The following is a 23,997-nucleotide window of genomic DNA, read 5'->3' on the forward strand; positions in this document are numbered from 1 at the left end:
TAAAAATGGTCGGTTTAAATCGGGCTCAGGCTCATAATTACAGTTAATGTGTCGGGCCGGGCCGGGCTCGGACACAACGTGCTCGGGTCGGGTCGGGCTTGATTTTTTGGGCCCGATCTAAGCTCTACGCTGGAAGAAACATGTAACCCAACATGCATGTCGAACTTCACTCAGAAACCCGCTGTGCATATATTTATCTAAATTCAGCCTGTAAAATGTGGCGAGTGGGAATGACTGTTACACGCCACTGCTAAAATGTCAAGCCCTGGTTATGTGACACCAACTGTAAGAGCCAATTGAATATCTGAACAGTTTGTATGTGAATTATCATTTGCTTCTTGTTGTTTGTTTGAGGTAACAGTGAATTTAAGGTGCTGTTCTATAATTTTATTTTGTAATGCAATGTATTGTAATGCAAATTATATTCCTGAATTAATGGCATTTATGTATTTTCTATATTATTTCTTATGTTTATTCTGATGTTTAATTCCTGTTATGTTTCTCTATTAGCCCGCTCCTACCTATTTGAATATACATGTTGAGACCGGTTTAGACTTCTTTCGGTCAGACTTTAGGATTAAACTTGTGTTTAAGATGTATAAGACAACACAAGTAAAAGGTATCCAGTGCATAAGACCATAGGTATAAGGAACTCAAAGTATTTTTCATCATTTTGTGGTTTTGTTTTTGATTAAAGTCATGCTTTTTCACTTTATGATGAGCAAGAACTGTTCTCCTGCCATGTAACATTAGCTCTGCTCTAAAACCTAGTGAGCTACCTTTCTGTCTACTGCCTATATAGGCAGCTGCCTTCTAAGACATCATTCTAATACGCAATGTTTTACAGTATTACACACACTTACTTCTTTGTCTTTGTTCTCAATCAAACAATTTTACACCTGGCTTTACTTATAAAGTATTATCTAGCTTATATCCACAGAAACACACAACAACTGTATCATAATCGAAACTGGTGATGACAACATGTGTGTGGGGAGAAATAGAGAGAGAGACAGATGAGATGTGTACCGGAAAGGGAAGATGATGAGGCGTGTGGCGATGAAGATTGCAGCAAACAGGATGAAGATGTAGTTGCATGCGTTCTTCCATCTCGCATAGTTGAACATCTTAGCTGACTGAGAGAGAGAGAGAGAGAGAGAGAGAGAGAGAGAGAGAGAGAGAGAGAGAGAGAGAGAGAGAGAGAGAGATGATACGATGGAGATGTGTATAGAAGAGATAGAGGGAGACAGAAATGATTTTTCTACTGATATACATGCCATGAGTTCTTTATCCCAAATCAAAAGTTTGGGGTCTATAAGATTTTTGTAATGTTTCTGAAAGTCTCTTATGCTTACCAAGGCTGAATTAATTTGATCAAAAATACAGTAAAACGACAATATTGTAAAACCTTATTGAAATTTTAAAAAGCTGTTTTAATATAATCAATCTAATTTAAAGGTACAGTGTGTGGATTTTTAGCGGCATCTAGTGGTGAGGTTACGAACTGCAACCAACAAAAGTAACGGTGGCCGACAGGAAAATATGTCATCGTCTGAGACAGCAGACGCTGTTACTGCTATTCTTTACAAGGATAAATTAACAAATTATATTTACTCAATTATTCAGTAAAACTATATGTTATTGCAAATATTATTGTTACTTGTTCATCATTGTGTCAGTGTTTTATTCGCTGAACTAAGCTTGCTTCCTTGCACGAAGAGCAACATAGAAACGAAATGCGTTTGTCCGTTTAGGGCCACCGTAGAAACATGGCGGCGCATTTCAATGTAAGGGGATCCGCGGTGTATTTAGATAGAAACTGCTCATTCTAAGGAAATACAAATATAACGGTTCATTAAGTAAAGTCTTTATACACCATTGAAAACTGCTTTTTCAAGGTAGTGAGGAAACACGCTCTGTAGCGCTGTGTGTTCGCTGTCGGTACGGTAGAAACATGACGACACAATATGTCGACCTCCATAGAAGGGGGAGCCCGCGGTTATGGAGATATAAATGTCTCATTCTAAGGTAATAAAAACATAACGGTTCATTTTGCAAGGTCTTTATACACCACTGAAAACATAGTTATGGATCTTATATTGCATTTCTGTCAATAAATCCTCAGAAATATTACACAATGCACCTCTAATCTAATATCTAATTAAATATATTTTGTAAAGGGTAATTTACTTCTGTGATGCAAAGCTGAATTTTCAGCATCATTACTCCAGTCTTCAGTGTCACATGATCCTTCAGAAATCATTCTAATATGCTAATTTGCACAACTAATATTCCCAGATCTTTAACCACTAACATACACAACATCTATCCTAGTCCACTCTCTTGACATTATCACATTGACGTCCCATTGGGTCTTTGTCTCTGGTTGTTCTACACACCTCTAGTAGATAATCAGCCGAATCATGCATGAACATGATGAGTGTTCCCGCTCTGATGTAATTAACACACCAGGAGAAACCGATCAGCATGATGGTGGCCACATGATGAATGATCTGCTCTTTGAAGTCCTGGAAGAAAGCGTAAGATAATGCTGATATCATTATACCATTATGAGATGTTCATACTACGCCTCTCATTTTAATGTGATTTATTATAAGGAAAACAGTGCAATAAAAAGGAACTCAATCATGATCCCTGACTCACTAGTTTAAATTACACACAGCTAATACATTTCATCTGTTTAAAGAATAATTTCAGTTGTTTATATTTTTTTTTCCTTTCCCATTAGGTCCAGTTATAATGTTAGTCAATATCTTTCATAATCTTGTCTATAATGACCATTTTCCACCCTCCTTGTGTTGATTTGTGTCAATATTAGCAGATATTTGAATAGTACTTGAATTAACTGGATGTTGCAACAGAAAACATTTCATGGCAGGAAAGTGTTATTGCATACAGAAAGGCCTTAAAAAAGACTAGATTTGCTTACTTTTCGACTCTCTTAGAAGAAAACAAACACAACCCTAGGTATTTATTTGATACAGTGGCTAAATTAATGAGTAATAAGGCTTCATATTCAGACGTTTCCAAACAGAACAGCAGTAACGACTTCATGAATTTCTTTACTTGCAAGATTGATACTATTAAAGAGAAAATCATAACCATGCAAACATCTACTATCACGAGATGTAATTTTATAGACTCCCTGAGAAACAATTCCATTCAATCTTTAATAAAGGAGAGGAAGAATTGTCTAAACTTGTTAAATCACCAAAATCAACAACAATCAACTGTTTTCCCTTTTAGAAAGAAATGTAATCTGCAAGGATTTTCAGTTAGGATTCAGACCATTACAAATGATTTGCTCTCATCATCTGATCGTGGTTATAACTCTTTATTAGTGTTACTGGATCTTAGTGCTGCATTTGATGCATAGTTCATGGTTCAAATCATACTTATGGTTCAAATCATACTTATCTGACGGTTACCAATTTGTAGCAGTAAATTAAGAGGTTTCATATTGATCACAAGTTCAGTACAGAGTACGGCAAGGCTCAGTACTAGGACCATTTGCTTTTCACCCGGTACATGTTACCCTTGGGAGATATCATTAGGAAGCATGGCGTTTATATTTTTTCGCGCCCTGACGAAACATACCAATTCACCAAATTAACGGAATGCATAGTTGGATAAAAAAAAATTGGATGCCTAGTAATTTCCTACTACTTAATTCTGAACAAAAACAACAACAACAGAGATTCTTATTATAGGACCAAAAACCTCTGCATATAATAACCTAGAATACTGTCTAACACTTGATGGCTGCTCTGTAAAGTCAGGCGGTAGATCCTCCTAAATAGGAGATTTTCCTATTTAGCACCCAAACTCTGACAGTCTTCCTAGCCTTGTTCGGGAAACAGACACACTTTGTCAGTTAAATCTAGACTAAAAACACATCTCTTTAACCTGGCACACACATTATCAATTTCTATTATTCAAATCCCTTAATGGATTGTTAGTTTGCATAAGTTATGTCAACCGGAACCGGGAACACTTCCTATAAGACCCAATGTACTCGTTACATCGCAAGAAGAATGGCATCTACGCTAATATTAGCGTCACATCCTTATCCCACGGTTACCGCAGTCAGCCAGATCCAGGCCGGATCCAGATCAGATGGTGGACCTGCGCCTAGACACGACCACAACGCATCCCTGAAAGTCAGCAAAGACCGCGTCTACTAGACAGTCCCTTGTGAAGGCATCGTCGACACGACAGCCATCGGCACTGATCCTTAACAGAGACCACAAGAGCCATTTTTTTGTGGTCAAAAATGAGTTATTATCATTTTCATGACATTCGTCCTTTGTTATGTGACAAAACATCCTATCTCAAATGTGTGTCGTTTTGGAGAAAAATGGTAGTCGTTTGTACAGTAACTGCAAAAAGCCCTATAAAACAAAGCAAGAATACAGTAACATCCATTACTGTATTCTTGTTATGTTTTACCTAACAAAAAATAACCGTGTTGCTTTGCAGTGTGGTTACTGTTGCCATGGTGAACACACACAGCTGTTTTCGCGGCATCCTCACGGGACGGTTTTAACATTTGCGATTTCACCCTTCTAACTTCACACAAATTTTGTTTGAGATGGCACAAAGCCGGGGAAAGAAGATGGTCGAACTGGCGTTGAAAAGAAAATACCCTGAGAACAGTGACAGATTAAACATTTAGAGGCTAGGCTATCACAATATAAACACCTGTCAGCCGCCAGGGCGGAACTTCCTCTCAGAGGTCCATTCAGATATTCAGTCCATTATGCTAATTGACAGGCGATGTTTTAAATAGCTTTGCTTACCTGCCCCCTGATCCTCCCTGCTCCTAGCTGTAACTTTATCCCCTGTAACTTCACATCATCGCCGATGCCATGTCATCATTTTGTTGTTCATGTCACAAAGTTATAATCCAACCAGCGGTGAAAAAATATTGAATAACTAGAAAAGCACTCGGAGAGCACTAACCTCTGTCAAGGTAGCCTAATAGGTCACTGAGGCAATTCCAAATGTCCCGTGTTCCGGATCACCACCAAAATGTAGTAATCTGTTCCTTGTCCTAATGCCCATGTTGTCGGAAAATGTCATCCAAATCCGAACAGTACTTTTCGAGTTATCTTACTAACGAACAGACAAACATAAACAGCACCAAAAGATAACCTTTGGCTGGAGGTAAAACTTCTAAAGGCATCAGGCTATCCCATAACATCCAAGCAGTCAGCATGATCTTCTTCGCTCTTATTAGCCTACATTAACGGCTCTTCTTTTTTCATAGACTAATCATTCACGGCGTTATTGACCAGCAGGAGAACATAACTGTCCATAAACACAGCTATCGGTGTAACAGTTATTCTTTAACGTGACAGGTGTCTGTTCAACTTAAAACACACTCTCTTTGCGGCCGCTGTTGGAAGACTATGTCTGGTGTTTAGATAAGTTAGCGAGTTGTGAGCAAAACTGACATTTCTCTTTACTGTTGTAAGCATCCATGCTTTCCTTTCTTCATTTTCATTAAGGGTGCAAAATTATAAATTTATTGTGTTAGCCAAATTCATGCATTATTTTTAAATGGACCTAATTTAAGTTATTCCCTGTACAATGAAATATTATGATATATAGACATACATTACAGATACAGAAACACCTCCAGACACACATTAATCTAATACTCACACATAATAATGTGTAATGTGAGGCTTTAAGCAGCCGTTTCAGCACCAGAACAGCTGCCGGGGGGAAAATATTGACCTAAAATGTTCAGATTAGTTTGGGTTTGGTATATCCATGTTCAGGAAAACAATGGTTCAAATTGTTTCAAATACAGTATATCTAACACACAAAGAGCCCAAGTTGTGGCAAAATAGTTTTTGGAGAATCTGTAGTTACTGCCTTTTTCCTTGGTATGGTGCCACGTTATACAGTACAGTATAAGTAACTACAATAAGTTATAAGTATACAATAATACAGTAACTGCAAAATAGGGGTAAAATATCAAATTAAATATGAGGATTGATATGTACAAAGAATAAGCTAATATAAAGTAACAAAACAGCCACATGTCCAATAATCTACCTACAACTACTTAGGCTGGATGACAGGATAACTTTAAAGTCATTTTTCTCAGTTCTGCACTCTGCGTAGTTACTGCCTTTTTGCTTTGTAGTGCAGTACAGTCATATCCATTATATTGTTGAATATTAAGGGCCCTATCATACATCCAGCACAATGCAGCGCCAAGCGTGACGCAACTGTTTTTTTTGCTAGTTTCAGTCCGACGTGATTATCATTTTCATGTCCTGCGTCACGTTGTTTAAATAGCAAATGCATTTGCGCCTATTTATGCGCCCATGAGCTGCTGGTCTGAAAACGATGTGTGTTCAGGCGCATTGTTGGCATGTTGCTATTTTGAGGCAACTGAAATAGACTGAGCCATTGACCAACTGAAACCTGGTCTAAAGTCAATGGCGCAATATTGTTTTTGTTATTTAAAGAGCCGTTAGTAAAGTGCGCCTATAGGCGGGTCCACAGCACACGTACACTGCTTATTACACGCACACAAACTAGCCAAATATTAAAAATAAAATGATTACAATGTAAAAGATTATTATTGTGTTCATAAAGATATAGTGGAATCCGTGGAATGTTGGTCTGCTTTCGCTTTTTTAACTTTGCGCACAAGCAGATCCGTTTATGCTCTGGAGACGCGTTCAGTCTTTCCGCTTACAAATTCCGATATGTAAATAGAAATCTTTTAAAAAATAGCAAAGGGAATGGGAGATGAAACTCTGGTTGGTTTTTTGCACGTTATGCCCAAAACACACTCATTACTCATTAAGAGAATAGGGACAACTCTTTTAGACCACACGATGGGTGAGCCGACTATTTTTCCCGTTGTTAAACTAGCAAAAGTGGATTTGAACACGACCTAAGTGCACTTGTGCCCTGCGCTTTAGACTATGGGCTTAGATCGTTAAAATAGGGCCCTAAGTGTTCCCAACAAAGTAAGCCAGAGGCGAAAGTGGTAAGGAACCCAAACTCCATCAGGAGACAGAATGGAGAAAAACTGCCTTTTTGCTTTGTAGGGCAGTGTACTGACGCTGTTGTATGAGAACTGAACTGAGCTGGACGGTGACATCTTTTTTTGCAGAAGTGCTTTATAGATAAAATGAACTAATTGAATAATTGATGACATTTGAAAAGGATCTTAACACTCAACTGACTTCAGCGGAACAACAGGAGAAATGTTCAATTTCCTGTTATCTCTGTAAAGCTGCTTTGAAACAATCTGTATTGTATTAAGCGCTATATAAATAAAGGTGAGCTGACACTATAAATGAACCCTTAAAAGCTAAGGTGGTGGTCTAAAAGTCCACATCAAAGTTTTTAACTGCCATATGGAAGTAAAATAATGACAAATGTCTTTGAAAAAGCATGTTGTCTTGACAAAATAATGCATTGCATTAACAGTGATTGGATTTTTTATGCATTGTATTTTCTTGGGCTTGCATTTTTGGGGCCTGGAATTCAACATGGTTGCATATTTAATCTGTAAATATTCAAAAGGAAACATTTTAACACACAATAGAATTTTAAAAATACAACAATAAATATTCACAATCATTTAAACATATTTTATAAAAAATTACCACTACAGTATTCAACAGGCAATTTTCGGTTCACTTTTTTTTGTGTTATAAATTTACTTCCACAAATTCAGGTTCAAATGTTAATGTGTATAAATGCAGGGTTTCCCGCAGCACTTTGTAACTAAGGCGGCCGCCTAAGCAACACACGCCTGCCGCGTTAACTACGTCGTCAAAAAAAATTATATGAGCGATATCCGCTGAGTTACTCTGTCCTGTTTTCTCCCTTTCAATCTTTAAATATGTGATAAGCCTTCGTGTTCGCTTCAGTCTTGTTATCAGCGCGTTCTTCCAGTCAGAATAAACAGAGTGTGTGTGTGTGAGTGTGTTCATCTGAGCCTCATTGGTCTGTCACTGCTCGTCAATGTCAGAATATTTGAGATGACCAATCAAATCAAAGTAGGCACGGGCTTTATGTTCTCAGCGCGAATTTTAGCAGAGCGACTCACAGACAGGAGCGACTCGACGCGCTTCAGTTTACGGTCGGTCAAGTACGAGATAAGATGTAAGTTGCTAAACTAAACAACATTTCCTATTTGAGAGTTTTTTAGGTCATAAATGTTAAACGAATCACAAAAATAATCAGGCAAACTAATAAACTTAAGTCTATTTTCGCCATTTTGAACTGAAAATATGTGTATGTGTCACGTACAAATATGTCACGTACCACTATGTGACGTGACTCATGTAATGTAACGTTAGCCTAATAATTAGTTTACTGTCATTGTGAGGGAACAAGACACATTAACCAGGGTAACTTACCCGCGGGATCTTAAAAGCATTGAAAAATAATCTCAAATTAAGGCCTTAAAAGCCTTGAATTTGGTCTTGGATATCATTACAAAGGTATTATATATTTTTGCCTTTACTAGGATTAAGTTTATACCATAACAAAATTAACTGTTACTAAAAATTCATGCAACGTTGAGAGCACCTCGCACTCCACGTCATAGCAGAAAGCGCGAAAGTGTGCGCACCGTTACTATGGTTACTAGAACAAGATAGTAACGTTAGCCAAGCGTAGTTTGTCGCCTGAAATAGGAAAGTTTCAGTTTAATCCACTGTGGCCACAAATGCCAGAATTCAATAATTTAACCCCCAAATCAGAGCTTTTCTGTTAAAAGAACTTGTTTTCTACCCGGTCTTTTCAATAGTAGCTGGCAACCATGCGCGCGCTCTCTACACTGCTCAAGAAGCGTGGATGATCTGAAAACACAGACAAGCTGGAGTTCAGAAATCTTCATTTGAGATTTTCAACTTAAATTGAAGTGTCATTCAGTCGGTCTGTGTTCTGTCACGAGCCGCTTGTGCTGTTTGTGCGAACAAAATGCAGGCTGATATCCAGCAGTGTTTTTAATGTTGATGCAATGTTTCCCGAATATCCACACAACTTCAAATGTGACATTGATTTTATACAACAGTTAAATAACAAAACAAAAGGGTAACGTTAAGTGATTTACTACATTTAAAACAGTATAGCCAGGCTTATTGCTCAATTTTGCAACGAAATCTGTTGCTTTGAACGAATCGTGAGATTCAATGAATGACTCACACATAAAGACAATGAGTTACCGCCACCTACTGGCGATTTTAATATAATATTTTTATTAATATTAAACGATTTTTAACATTGCCTATTTATTGAACATTGTTTTATTTAAGGAATTATTATTTTTTTAAAGGTATTACAATGGTAAAAAAAAAAAAAAGGAAAATTTTTATTCCCCCGATCCCCCCCCCCAACACACACAAACACACACACCACCACCACCTTAACTAACACATTTTCTGCGGGAAACCCTGAAATGTTTTCCTTTTTCTGATGTCAGAGAGTTGCAGAATAATTCAACATTTTTTGCAGCTACTTTTTTACCAAAAGGAGCACATGGAAACATATTCTAAACATCTGTCATCAACCTTGCCGCAAAAACAAAACAGCCTGCACTGATTCCCATAAACTGCTGCTTTGAATACTGTTCTGCTCAAAAAATAAAGTTCACAATAACTAGGTGTTTGAATAAAACGATTCATTGAGATACAAAGATGAGGTTTGCAGTGTGTAATGATGACGGTATGACTGATGGAAGACTTACTTTACGTTTGACATCAGATGCCACACTGAAAAGAAGTGAGGTGTAGAAACCCAGTTCCAGCATGTAGTACCAGTACTGAGACGGCAGGAGGATCTGAATGAGAGAGATACGGTTCACTGACTCTGACATTTGATGACAAATAATGTGTAAATTATCCTAATCTAATTGCTAATCAACAGACTTTGTTGTTATTACTTGGCTGCAAATTCAGTTAGATGCAAATCATATTACTTGAGTAGAAGTGGGTGGTATGAACAAAATCTTTATCAAGGAATTTCTATCACTTTTATGGTATCATTTATCATTGTACTTCAAATCTTAAAAGTATATTTTTTAAAAACTGTACTTGCAGATAATATAATATTAATGAAATATAAGGGCACTTAAGTGCAGTTTAAGACAGTACACTTACATGTTTCTTAAGATTTAAATGCATTTTTACAAAGTGCACTTTGCAATAATGTGAAATGAAAAGGTTTACTTTAAAGTACATTTTATATATGCTTTAATAATCTTTTGTCGTTAAAGAAGTACACTTATTTGATGTGTTTACTAACATACAAAAGCACTTGTAAAGTACTTTATAATTTTTACTGCAGTGTGTTATTCAATATTACATATATTTTAAATGTACAACATTACATTGTTCACACTTAAATATGTTCTTTTAAAGTATATTATTTCCAGTATTCCAAAGCAAACTTTTTTTTACAAGGGTTTCTCTCTTTATTTTGATCTTTATGTGTGCTAACAAAAAGATAAAAAAGCTCCTATTCAAAGCTATGTAAATGCTTGGTTCTTATTCACCGTATATGCAGTATGTTAAGTTTGTTTCTAATTGTTGTACATTGTCTACAGTATATCCTATTTGATGGAAATGACAATATGCCCTTTAAAAAATGAGCAGCTCTACATGATGTCTGTCTTTAGTGTGTCATGTTTATAAAGGAGATATAACTCACCAGAGTGGGGAACCCTTTCCACATCTCCTTAAGATCGTACAACCAGGGTTTCTAGAGAAAGAGACAGAGAGGAAAGATTGTGTTATGCAATAAATCAGCAGAGGAAATAAAATCAGAGAGTTAAAACAGGCTGCAACTGCAAATGACTTACATCTATCAGTGCAATAAGACCACCAATGAAGGCGAGAAGATAAAAGGCGAATCTCCAGCTATGAAAGAAGATGAAAGATAACTGAAAGTATTTGGCTGAGAATTAATTCTTGGTTTCAGAAAAAACTGTTTTGGAGGGCCGAAATCATTTACTAAAATTATGACGTTTACAGTTTTTTACAATCACTACGACCAAATTCCAGTAGATCAATAATTAACTGTAGACAGCAGCAGTTTGATAAATATATGCATTATATTACATACTTATTATATTTTGACAACCTGTTGTCTTGATGTTTGAAAAAATTCATCATGAAAACAAGTTTTTAATACAGCCACCATTCAAATGATTATATTTTAACAATGAATTGGAGGAGAAACATAATTATATCATTAAAAAGTTTACATAAAAACAGCATATTCTCGACATGTCGACAACATGAATCAAACTCTTCCAGGCCTCAGCTAACATTACAGTGTTTGGTGGCGGGTCAAAATAGACGTGAGAACTTTAGTTTCAGTTTCGGAGTTTCTGTAAAAAAAAAAAAAAAAACATCCACTAATTACATTTTTTCACCACTATTTGATCAGTGACACTATTCCCACACTATTGAGATGAATGGAAATGTTACACAGAGAACCTCCGTGGTTACTATGCACATCCTGAATGCATAGTTTCTTGCCATAGAATTCAATGCATTAAGCTTTAAAACCTGAGATGGGTGTGTCAAAAAAATGTGCAGTGCTGTGGGCCTCCGGGACCAGGATTGAAAACCACTGCATGTGAAAGAGCCTTTAAAAGTTTTACTAAACATATGAATAATTGAATAAAGGCCAAACACCAGCGGGAACACTTCAGAAGAGAGTCACCTTTTATACAGAATTGACTCAAGCTTATACACGGGCAGTCCACTTACGGAAATTACTTTTAATAAACCTGCCTGTAATCTCACACATTAGCAGCTAAAGCTCATCTTATTTTAAATGGTCCATGGTAATAGGACTATAGAAAGTGCATGTGAAGAACAGGGTGTTGGCGTGTTTTTACCTGGCCTCACAAAACTTCTTGAGAAGGTTGGGTCTGTCTTGATTCCTGCGCCGCCTGAACCAGCGCTGGACCTGTCGCTCTGTCCATCCCGTCTGCTTGCACAGTTTCTCAACTGAACTCTGGATGGTAAAAACGAAAAGATAGCTGTTGTGGTAGTGTGGGGCAATTTGTGATTCATTTATAAGTGTAGTTAGAAGTGTACGCACCTGTGGGGGGTTTTTAGTTGTGTTGCAAAAGTAGGACTCCAGTGTTAGGTTGTGTGTAACTCGCCTTCTGACGGTTTCCTTAATGCCCAGCAGAGAGGCTGCTGGTGTAGCAACATATCTAAACATACAGGGACAATTTTTTTTTTTAAAGAAATGAATACTTTTATTCTGCAAGGATGCATTAATTTGATAAACAATTTTTTTTTCAAATTTCTTTTCATCAAAAACAATAGTCCAACAGAGAAGGGATAGTGGGGGCTCTGGAGTCCGACATGGAGCTGGAGAGAAGCATGGGGGGGTTGACCACCAAGGAGCAGATGATGGGTGGAGGAGCCAGAATGGAGACGAAGGCAGGAGAGAACATATAGCAAAGCCCAGAGGAAGGCCCACGGCAGAACTGATGGTGAGAGGAGCCAAGATTCTGAAGAGTCAGAAATCCGACCACCGGCAGTGCAGCCAGAAGAGTTGGAAACCTGGGCGGAGCCGAGGAGATACAGAGACCGGGCGACTCCATTGGTCCTGGAGGCCGAGGCGAAGCTAGGATGCTGGAGGACTAAAGGTCCTTGCGGACTAAAAGTCAGAAATTCTCATCCTAAATATTCGTATATATAGTAAATAGGACCTCATGTTGTGTCAATAACTTTCGAAAACTTTCGCCGCTCATAAAAAAAATCGGATCGGGTTGATTTTCTGCGTTTTTTGCATCCGTAGCAAAGCATTTTGAGAGGTGTTTTGACAATTCAGAGCCACCGAATGACGAATATGAAAAAACGCATACGAAAATTTCGGACTCAGTGTGCAAGGACCTTAAGGCGGAGCCAAACAGAGCAGGAGGGGAGGAGGGACGAGCCCCAGAAGTCCGTGGCGTAGGCAGAGCAACGACTGAGCATGGCGAAGCCGGAAGGACGAGGGATCCCAGTGGAGCCGTAAAGATGACGTTCCAAGATTGAGCCGAATAGTCGACGGTTCAAGGTAGATTGACGGGCTCAGCGGTTTGTGGCGGAGACAGGGGGTCCACATGCCAAGGTAGAGCTGGAGGCCGGAAGACCCGAGGTGGATCCGCAGAGCAGAGTGGAGCAAACAGAAGAGAACCCGAGGGACTGAAGAGAACCAGCGGAGGCGGGGCGAATGAACTGAAGAACACCAGGGTGGACGGGAGACCCGGGAGGTTGTCAAAAACATCCAGTTCTTCACACAGTTATTAGGAAGTTATGCACAGCTCACCCTCAGTGCGGGAATATAGGTGGGGCTCCACATCATGCCCATAAACTACACTAACACACTCTCTGGGACGGACATTGATGCCGGCTCACACACCTGGTCAGACTTTTTGTTGGGTTCGATCTCCAGGGCGAGGATGGGCTCAGGCATGGGCTTTGTGGCGGGCTAAGGCTCCAGGTCTGTAATGGGCTCGGGCTCTAGGTCCGTGGACGATTTAGGTTATGGCCTGGGGAGGACTGGAATACACAAATGCAATCGGGAAAGCGGCTGGATAGTCTTGAGCACATTCCTTGTCCATTTCCTCAAAAACAAAATCAGAACCATCCAGCCAGAGAACATAATTGGTGTACTGGGCTACTGATGTGCTATAATTTCCCGGCAATAGGAAAACATACAGATGGTTATCCAGCCCTTCCCTAAAACATGCTTTGAGTATGTGTCTCCTCCAAAAATTCCTCCACATACCTTTCCAGGGGACAACCATTTTGACCATTTAAATTGTAATCATTTTTAAAAATATTCCTGTTTTTGCTGTATTTTTATAACAAATAAATGCAGCCATGGTGAACATCTTTCAAAACATAAAAAAATCGTACACACTCTAAACCTTTGAATGGTAGAGTAGTATCTGCATATAGATAATTTTATTATCCATATTTATCGTCTATGGACCATTGTTGTATGTATTCCATTCATTGTACTTTCTTTTACATGCCTGTTTTAACATTTTTATGCACTGTTTTCTGTTACTCCTGTCTTCGTGTTTTTTGGACTGTGTATTTTAAATGACATTGCTCTTTTGAAATTTATTGGTAAATTACCCTTATATGATTATTAATTGATGATATATTTCTGTGTATTTTAGTGCATTGATTCTTATTCAGCCTCTTATTCCTTATCTTTGATACTCACAGTAATAAAAAAGAATTACAGGATAAATGAGAAAGAAAACGAGATGAAAGCGAAGACAGCTTAGGATAAGAGAGGGAGAGAGAGAGGGGTGGGACAGTAAAACGAAGGGAGTGGCGCAGGGAGAGAAGACATTACAGAAAAAGCATGTCGACAGAAATAGAACTGAAGACCTATTTATAAGCAAGCCAGACAGAGGCCGAGAGAGAGAAAGAGACAAAGCTTATCAAATATCAGACAAAGAGAAAAACTGAAAAACTCTCAGACGTGGAGCGTATACAGTTAAAAAGAGAGGAAAAGAAAGATGAGTGTAGTGATGTAGCTTTGGACCCACCTCTCAAAGACCTGTCGAATAGCCATAAACAGGACGGCGATTGGCAATGCCACCCACAAATCCCGTGCCTTCGCATAGACCCGCCCATCACGGTCCTCCAGGTCAGCCCATCCCAAACCTTCTGGGAACCACAGACGCTCCTGCCAGAACACTTCACTCAACCACTGCAACATACTGCTGAAAACAAAGATGATGATGAGTCCATCTGTCTGTCCTTACAATTATCCATCCATCCATCCATTCAAACGGTCTGGGAAAAAGTGGGGTCTTAGTGTCAAAAAGGTTGAGAACCCCTGCTCTAGATATGTCTCTGTGGGAACTTTTTCACCCATTTTTTGCTACAGCAAGAGAAAATCTGTGAGCTGAAACACTGCAGGGCGACAGACACACTGAACAGTGTTTGTTCAAAACCTCTAACCCTCAGTATGAGCAAAAATATCAGTGTTGCCTTAGCAAACACAACTGTGTTATAAAATCTGATATGGGTACATGTTAAACAGTGACATATGACATATATTCATACAAGGCTATTTTAAAACATCGTTTAATCATTCAGCTGCTCACAGATGTTTTTGGCTCCTAGACTACTATACTGATGGATTTACACTTTACTTACACTGATCATGACAGATCACAGGCCTCAAGGGGTTGGAGTGACTGGTTAAATTACAACCTCAGAACAGACCACAGTTGATCTAGATAACCTAAATGTTGAGTTAGAATGGTTATTTTTGTCATTTTAAATAGGAAGAGCATGTGTGCTGTATGACATTACAGGGCAGGGGTCTTGAAATCAGACAGAGGCAGATGTGATGTGTGTGTGATCTGCCCAGATGCACTTGAGGTTTGTGTGAAGAGGTGGTGACTGGTGGCCTAATTACTACTGGTGCTTTCGGAAACATGACCAAAGGGGGAAATCTCTATTTATTCACTCACACTGTTTTTTCCAATCAATTGTACTGACCAAATTCAAACATGTGAATGTGTGATTTCTGCCACTGCTTTTTTTTTTACAATAATCATGCAGCTTAATTTTCAAAGTTACATTTAAAATACACCTGTGCTTGTGAATGAACATGATGCTTCTGGCTATTACTCATATTAAGGGTTAAGAATTTTTCACAAGCTCAAATAGAAAGTTTTAAAGTTCAGTGTGTGCGTCATCCAGCAGCATTCATGCTCCAGACATGATCAATCCTCACATCAAACGGCTACAGTCTGAGCTTCAACCACAGACTGTGTTAACACACAAACCCCCGGCTTCACAGACAAGGCTTAAGTCTTAGAATAAAATGCATGTTTGAGGTGTTTTAACTGAAAGCAACTTGCACTGAGATATCTTAAAACATGTCAGTGCCATTGTTTTGTCTCAAAATGCACACCAGTAATGTTTTTTCCAAGGCATGTTTATAAAAGCTACTAAAATGTGTTAATTGAACTAAAGCCTAATCCTGGCTAAATCTAAGCTCTGTCTGTGAAACCAAGTTATAGTCAAATTAAAAACTAAAACTGTGAAACTACATGGTGACTGTACATTAAATGTTTTACGTATTCCAGGGCTAAGCCTGAATCAGCACTCAATGGCTTTACAAAACAGAGAACTAAAATGGAGAACACAGAGTGGAAGGATGTGGTCACTGGTGCAACTGACTGAAGCACTGGAAGATTGTAAAAGACGCAGCATGGGAGGATTCCTTGTTTCTGAAAACACAAAACTTTGCAGGTTTGAAGTGTCATAGTAACAGACCACTCAGGCAGGAAAATGCTGATGAACCAACGCATTAGAAAACAACCTATCTCACACATACATGATGTAATAGTGCAGCAGTTTATGTGGAGGATTACACAGTCGACAGAAAATAAATGATTGGGAAATGTGCATTTGTAGTCCGAATGAGGAAATATCTCAGCAGCAAACATAGTACTTGATGACGTCTCATGGCAATTGCATGCATTAGTTCTTCCTCAGAAATGCTCATTATAGCAGCCTGGTTTCTTCCTGATATTCAATTAAATTCCCATTTATTTGTATAGCACTTTTCACAATACACATCGTTTCAAAGCAGCTTTACAGAAAAGTCCACATTACAAATTAGAGTGATCTATTATCAGAGGTAACTGTCTAAGTTATGTATTTCAGAAATGTACATATAAATCACAGTTAGCTGTACTAATTTAAACAATGTAATAATTTAAGGCAGAAGCAATGAACTCATTGAAGAAATAAATACTTGTTTGTCAACAAAAATGACATATAAAAAATTGTAGCATTGGTGCATGTAGATTCAGAGTTTGCGTCATCTCAAGTCCTCGCAGGAGTTGGCGCCGTCTGATAGATTGTAATATTGTGTCATTACCTGAATGATCCACAACTGTTTTTTTGTTTTGTTTTGTTTTTTTGTAATGGAAATCTGTGAATCTGACCATCTGATGCATATTGCACAAATAAACTGAAAAGCATCGGCTGGCAACTTCAGAAATTTGGGGTCCACAGGTTTTAACCAGACCAGGAGTATATTTTAGTTTACCACAAATGCTTGTCAGTACATTTGGCAGTACTATTTTTCAAAGAAGATTTAAGTATTTTATCTATCAATGTCATTTAATTACATATAGGCCAGGTTTCAGGATTAGGCATCAGTTCAATTAGGATATTTAAGAAAAAAACTATTTTAAGATATGCCAGTGCAAGTTTGCTTTCAGTTAAAACAGCTCAAACATGCATTTTGGTCTGGGACTAGACTTAAGCTTTGTCTGTGAAACCGGTGGATAAAGATTAACTTAAGAGTGTTTTTTTGTGTGTTTTTTTACCCACTCAAGTTCGCACTTTTCAATTTTTCACTTGGAACACAAAAACACCACATAAACAACATTAAAAACTCGATTTTCACCACAGGGGATTTTAAAAGTACTAAACTCATCATTACAAATGTGTCTTAGAAATGTAACTAAATAAATGACACAAGCAAATAAATTATTGTCAGTATTCAGCAGTATACTTTAACCATATTTCAAAGACATTAGATGTAATTGTAAAAATACATGTACTAAAGTCTTACATAAGTGGGTAAAAAAAGCACTCTAAAGTTCAGCTAATTGCATTTATTATGAATTTAAACTATTTAAACATTTAATTGCAATTAATATGTGTTCGAAGGCATTACATGTAGTTCACACTTAAGCATATTCTTTTAAGTATATTATTTCCATATAAGTACTCAATTTAAAAGTACAGTACTTTTCACCAAGGTGTTTTTACAAGTGAAATGCATCAATACTGCGGACATGCCACGAGTTTGATCAGATAACGTTCAGTTTAGCGGTCTTGCTGTGTTGTTTCAGAACTTGTGTTAATGCAAGCATTCCTTTTCTGCACAGTCAGACACGCATGTGAGGGTCAGACGCCCCGTCCCACTCACGACAGCTCTGCTCCTAAACTCTCATTGGCTGCTCAGGTCATGTGACTCCACTCTGGCCATTCTCTACTGAACCTATCAGTGCATTGTGTGTGTGTGTGTGTGTGTGTGTGTGTGTGTGTGTGTGTGTGTGTGTGTGTGTGTGTGTGTGTGTGTGTGTGTGTGTGTATGTATGTGTAGTAGGAGTATTGAGGAAGTATGTAAAGCGTTTTGTGTGGAACATGGTTTTGTTGAGTGCTGGAAACTCACGCAGACGTGTGTGTCTGTGTGTGTGTGAAGATTCTCAGAGGTTTTTAAAACATTAACAGAGCTGTCCATTGAGTTATCCACCAAAGACTCCTTAGTCTATATATAGAGCACTAAAGATGCCTATGCCACTCGTTTGACTCATCAGACAGTCTCAGATAAGATGTCAAATATATTATAAATTATTCATTCAACAAGGTCAAATGCTCTGACACTGGCCATCCTCTGAATACGCACACTAACGGACTGAGCAAGATTAAGATGAGCATTGAGCATTGATTAGATTATCAGTTGATCAGATAGATGAAGAATCAGAACTGTGTTCTTCTCACTAAGAAACACTCACAGGGCAGAAAATAAACCAAATCAATAAGAAGTATTGATCTTTAAAAGATCAATTACATATCTTCAATTTTAAGACTACTCATTAAATCTCACGACTCTTGCAAACATGCTTTTCAAAGTGATTATACTCATGATTTTGTGTGGCAAAGAATAAAAAAAAAGGTTCAAAAAAATCCCCCAGATTTCCACTGAAGAAGGGAGCTGAGTCATAGAGACCAGAAGAGACTTGAGGGTGGCCTGTTTCAGACAGTAAAAAAAAACACCTAGCAACTGCATAGTAACACATCAACAACCACTCAGAACATCTTAGCAACCACATAGCAATGCCATGTGCTGCATCCCAATTCGCCCTAAATAGCATTCTAAATTAGAATTAGTGTGTCCCAAATCATAGTATGTTGAAATGAGTATTGCAAAGATACTGGATGGTCTACTTTTTCCGGTTAGATACCAAGTGCAGATCCATGCACACTCTAAAGGCTAATCTTTCCCACAACCCATTGCGCGTTAGATGAAGATTCGATTACTACTCTTTTTTTTAAACAGAGTTAAAAAAAATACAAACATGGCAGACATGTGAGTCTGATAAGTAGGGAGGTTTATATAAAGGGGTTCGAGTGTTTAATAATCAGTTTATAACCTGACGAAAAGATATTTATTCAATGACATCCACACTGTATTTCATCTGCAACAGCATTGGGCAAACTAAGCAAAGATACATTCAAATTCATTAACTTTTAAATGCATCATTATGCAAACAAACACATGAGGAGAGTCTCCGCATGAAAGGCCCACGACTGGCAGATCAACGTGCGACTACATTTCTCTCCGATATGGTAGGAAATTAATTTAAATTGAATGTGGAGTATTTTAACTGTGAAAAGATGATTGACAGGGCAGTTTGAACTTGTCAGGGTTCTGTCACTTCTGTCTAGTCTATTTCTTGGTTTTGTGACAGAGCCCTGACACTCCTGTTTCGTCTTGTGCTGTGCCTTGTTTCCATGTCAAGTTTAGTGTTTTCATGTCAAGTTTAGTGTTTCCATGTCAAGTTTAGTGTTTTCATGTCAAGTTTAGTGTTTTCATGTCAAGTTTAGTGTTTTCATGTCAAGTTTAGTGTTGTGCTGTGTTACATGCAGCTTGTGTTAACACTAGCTGTGTGCTTGCATGTTGTCATGTTTCGTGTGAACACGTGGCTTATGAGTGTTTCTCATTGGCTGCGTGTTCATGTCTCCTTTTGTGTGAACACATGGCTTGTGATTTGTTTTACTGGCCATGTGCTTGTGTATTTGTCATGTTTGGTGTGAGCACATGGCTTGTCATGTGTGTTTCTAGGGCCCTATAATTTACAAAAACAATTTCATTCCAAATATGTAAAATTCCAGGAAATTCCGCGTTAGTTTGTCAATTCCGAGGTTCCGTCTGCGATTCCGTGATCACGGACGGAATCGCGGAATTGACAAATTAACGCGGAATTTCACATATTTGGAATGAAACTGTTTTTGTGTGGGAGAAGAACGTATGTCTGTGGAAAATGCAGACCGGGGGAAGCAAATCTGGGCAACACAACCTCTCCCGTCATTTCAGCTGCCTCTCCCCCTTCAAAACAATGAAAGAATGGCGGAGTGGCTTCCACGGCTCTGCTTTCGTCGGCGAAAAAGTTAAGAAACCTGACGCTAAGCCCTCAGTACCGAGCCGAGCAGTTCCAACGTCATTTTTATGCAGCGTTTCGCACACATAGACTAATTCTTCCGGGCCATATTTTGCGTTTCGTTATTCTTTTTTTTTAACGCTATTTAAAACACGCAGCGTATTCTTTCAGTTGCGTTTTCTTTCCCTGCTCTCCCTCCATCTCTGTCACTCACGCGTCTCTCTCTCTCTCTCTCTCTCTCTCTCTCACACACACACACACACACACACACACACAACCCCTTCCCTCCGTGCACACCGAGGCGCTCCAGACTGGACAAAAGCGAAGCGAACTCCGCGAGCGACACTTCGTGAGTGAGACCGAGTGTGTCTGAGAGCACGCTTTACAGTGCACGAGAGAGAGACTGAGTGTGACTTTTATTTAAACTTATATAAACTAACATAATTTATTTTACTGGACAATTTAAAGCTCATAACCATTAATATTTTGTTGTTACCTGAAGTACTTTGAGTGCAGTGTTTGCATCATGCAGTATTTGTCTTGAAAAGTAAATGTGATGTTTGTTACCTCAATAAATTTAAGGTCATTCCTGTTTTATTTGTATACATTTTAATCATTAACATTAAAAGCACACTCTTTTTACGACTGAAATAACAGTAAAGGGTAAAAAAACGGAATTCCTCAAAATTAAAATGGAAAAAACGGAATTTGGGAAAAAATAAAACGGAATTTGGAAAAAAATAAAACGGATTTTATAGGGCCCTATGTTTCCTTGTGCCATGTGCTCTCCTGTCGATTGCCTAGCCCCTCCCATCTTGTTACCTGATTATTGATTGATTTGCCCCACCTGTCCTCCCTCGTTACCTCCTTTGTTTGCTCTCCCTATTTATTCTCCTTGTGTTTTCAGTCCTGTGCTGGTTCTGTCTAACCTTGTCTGTCATCGCCTCTTGTTTCGTGTTTCCAAGTCTAATCGAAGTCTTGATTCCTGTCTTGGTTTCCCCCCACGGTAGGGATGGGCAAATGAAGCCTCATGAAGCACTGAGGCTTTCCCCTGATTGTTCCAGGAAAAGATTCGAAGCATCAAGAGTGTTGAAAACAGCGCCAACTTGTGGCAGGTCAAATGTACAGCAGCCATAAACCCGAGAGCGCAGCGCCGTTGTTTTATCTAGTAAGCACAAATAAAATCCTGACAACGCTAAATGTTCAGTTTTCTGATAATATAATTCACATATTAAAGTGTGGCAATAAATTAAATGTAACAATTACATTAATACTACTTTGAAAAATACCAAAAGAGTTGCTTGATGCAAGTAAATGGTAGTCTAATAATTTTATGGTTTCTATGCTGTTTATATGGCAAAATATATGATCATGTAGCATAGGCGATAGGCTTGTTTATAAAAAAATGTTAGTAAATTGACAAAACTTGTATAGTACTAAAGTACTAAGTACTAAAGTAGTATAGTACCTCTAAAAACCTGTATAGTATTGGTCTGGGTTCAAACGTTCCGACACGCAAAGTGAAGCATTCACGTGACTAGAAAGAAAGTGAGGCTTCGTTTTTCGTTGATCAGGTGTTTCTCTGAAAACAATACGAGCTCCGACACGGAGCTTCATCAGAAATTGCGCTGCAAACTCAATACATGCTCTAAAGCTTCAGTGTGATATGTAACATCACTACCCCACGGCCATGGGGTAGTTTTTGTTTGTTTTCGTTTTATTTTATACTTAATAAATACCCATTGTTCTGGACTTGAGTCCTCGCTACTTTCACCAGCCCAAACCCTGACAGAACTAGGGATGCACTGATATAAAAATTTTGGCCGATACCGATAATTCTTTTGTATTTGAAAGCCGATAACCAATATGTTGGTCTATAAATCTAAATTAAAAATTTTATATAATTTTTGAGAGCCTGATTACAAAAACAAAAGTCTCATGTCCCAATCACACAATTATAATTATGTTCTCATTATAATTTTATGTAACTTATATGACAGCGCATGTTGCACTGCATTTTCCTTTTCAAAGTGATTCCAATCATATTTCAAGCAATTTAAAACTATCATGGCGACACAGGGCACATCTGAACTGTATCAGCTGTAGGATATAACCCATTATTTATCGGCTTTAAAATATCGGCCAAATTTTCTTATCGGGCTGATAACGATGAACTTTAAAAATTAAATTGTATCGGCCGATACCGGTATGGTGGCCTATATATCGTGCATCCCTAGTTTATGACCAAGTACTGTATGTCCCAAAGCTTGCATAGGTCTACTCTTCTGCTACACACTCAAAAGTATGTATTTTTCTTCACAAAAACAGCACGTACTTTTAGGGCACAGTAGAAGTAGGCGAATTGGGACGCAGCACTGGAAACCACTCACAACAACACATTACCATCGAGGCCCTGGGTTTTGCACAGGCAAGCACCACATAATTTGCTTCAGCAAAACTAAAACAATTACTATTGCAAGGAGAATTTGCATAATTATATTCCTGGCACACTAACATCACTGTAATCCATGGAATCACAGCTGTTTCAACAAACTCGAGTGACGGACGAGACCAGGAGGAGGAGCTGTCAAATTTCCACCTGTTGAGGTTTTGCTTAGTAATGCTGAGGTGGTTTGTTTGTCATTCATGCCGGTCAATGATGAGTCAAGAACTGAAAATGAGTAAATGAATCAACAGCAGTACGTGCAGCCTGGTCAGTGTTAGTAAAGAGAGCAATAAATATTTGGGAGTCAAATGTCTATCACTGGTCTTGTGTAAACAGCTTTGTTGTGTGTAGTAATTACTCTGGCTGTGAGGCTGTATAACGGAGTGATTTCTGCTGATGATATGTCTGTTCAGGCAGCTGAACCAACACCAGTGTGTCTGTATAATAGCATGCCCACTGTCAATCAACTAAATCATCGGTTTCTAATTCTAGTCCGCAAGGTTCCCGTGTCAAAGAGTTATTGCTCTTGTTCTGAAGTAGGGCCCTATGAAATCCATTTTATTTTATCCCAAATTACATTTAATTGTTTTCCATTTTTTTTTTCTATTTACATTTTTCTGGATTCTGTTTGATTTTTTTTACTCCATTTTAATGGAGAAATTAAATTTTAGTAATCAAAAAGCATGTATAATTAATTCAAATCATGAAACTTGTATAATTTAAAAACAACTTATTAAAAGTTTAACAAAAATGACATATTTAGGGCCCCATTAAAATCCATTTTATTTTGTCCCAAATTATGTCCTGGCAGTCAAATGAAGGCATAAAACATTCATTTAATTTATCTTTTAATCATATGAATTTAAACAAAATTCTTTGTCAAAGTGCTGCACAACAGAGCTTTACTGTTCAAATTAAAACATGGTAGAAAAATTGTGTGATTATTCCTTAAAAAAATCGTTTTAACAATAATTTATTTTATTATTATTAGTCTTAGGATTCTAGCAAAATTCCACTGTACAACAGTAATATATTTCTGTCACAGTTTCTTCAAGTTGAACCAAACTTTTATTTGATGGGTTGCCATGAAGACCTCTGAGGAAATGTTGTGAGCTCAAAGACTAAACTAGTGGAACTACTTTGAAAAAATAACACTGCACAGATTGAATATAGTACTCAAGCCTTAGTACTCAAGTAGGATTTATTGCTCAGATTTTGTTTGGCTGTTTACATTATTTTTTTCAATGTGGCTAATATCAGATTAGAGTTTGAACTGACCATGGTCTCAAAACTGACCCGCATGCACAAAAGATCA

General features: G+C 38.1%; 1 protein-coding gene across 2 annotated transcripts in view; it reads right to left on the reverse strand.

The window, feature by feature from the left end:
• Positions 1-23,997, reverse strand: part of cers2b (ceramide synthase 2b) — a 58,332-nt gene that overhangs the window by 22,629 nt on the left and 11,706 nt on the right. Inside the window, exons 2-9 of one of the 2 annotated variants that reach the window (XM_077206959.1) lie at positions 14,582-14,758; positions 12,118-12,235; positions 11,912-12,030; positions 10,865-10,922; positions 10,714-10,764; positions 9,752-9,844; positions 2,400-2,528; positions 1,030-1,136 (exon numbers count right to left, since the gene is read on the reverse strand). In XM_077206959.1, the coding sequence (XP_077063074.1) occupies positions 1,030-1,136; positions 2,400-2,528; positions 9,752-9,844; positions 10,714-10,764; positions 10,865-10,922; positions 11,912-12,030; positions 12,118-12,235; positions 14,582-14,754 (848 nt within the window). In that variant the 5' untranslated portion in view covers positions 14,755-14,758. The remainder of the gene's footprint in view (positions 1-1,029; positions 1,137-2,399; positions 2,529-9,751; positions 9,845-10,713; positions 10,765-10,864; positions 10,923-11,911; positions 12,031-12,117; positions 12,236-14,581; positions 14,759-23,997) is intronic. The other variant, XM_077206967.1, reaches the window with a different exon arrangement.

Source organism: Siphateles boraxobius, unplaced genomic scaffold (genome assembly GCF_051911475.1).
Source record: "Siphateles boraxobius isolate OS27281-9 unplaced genomic scaffold, OSU_SipBor_1 12, whole genome shotgun sequence".
In the NCBI taxonomy this organism is placed as follows: Eukaryota; Metazoa; Chordata; class Actinopteri; order Cypriniformes; family Leuciscidae; genus Siphateles; species Siphateles boraxobius.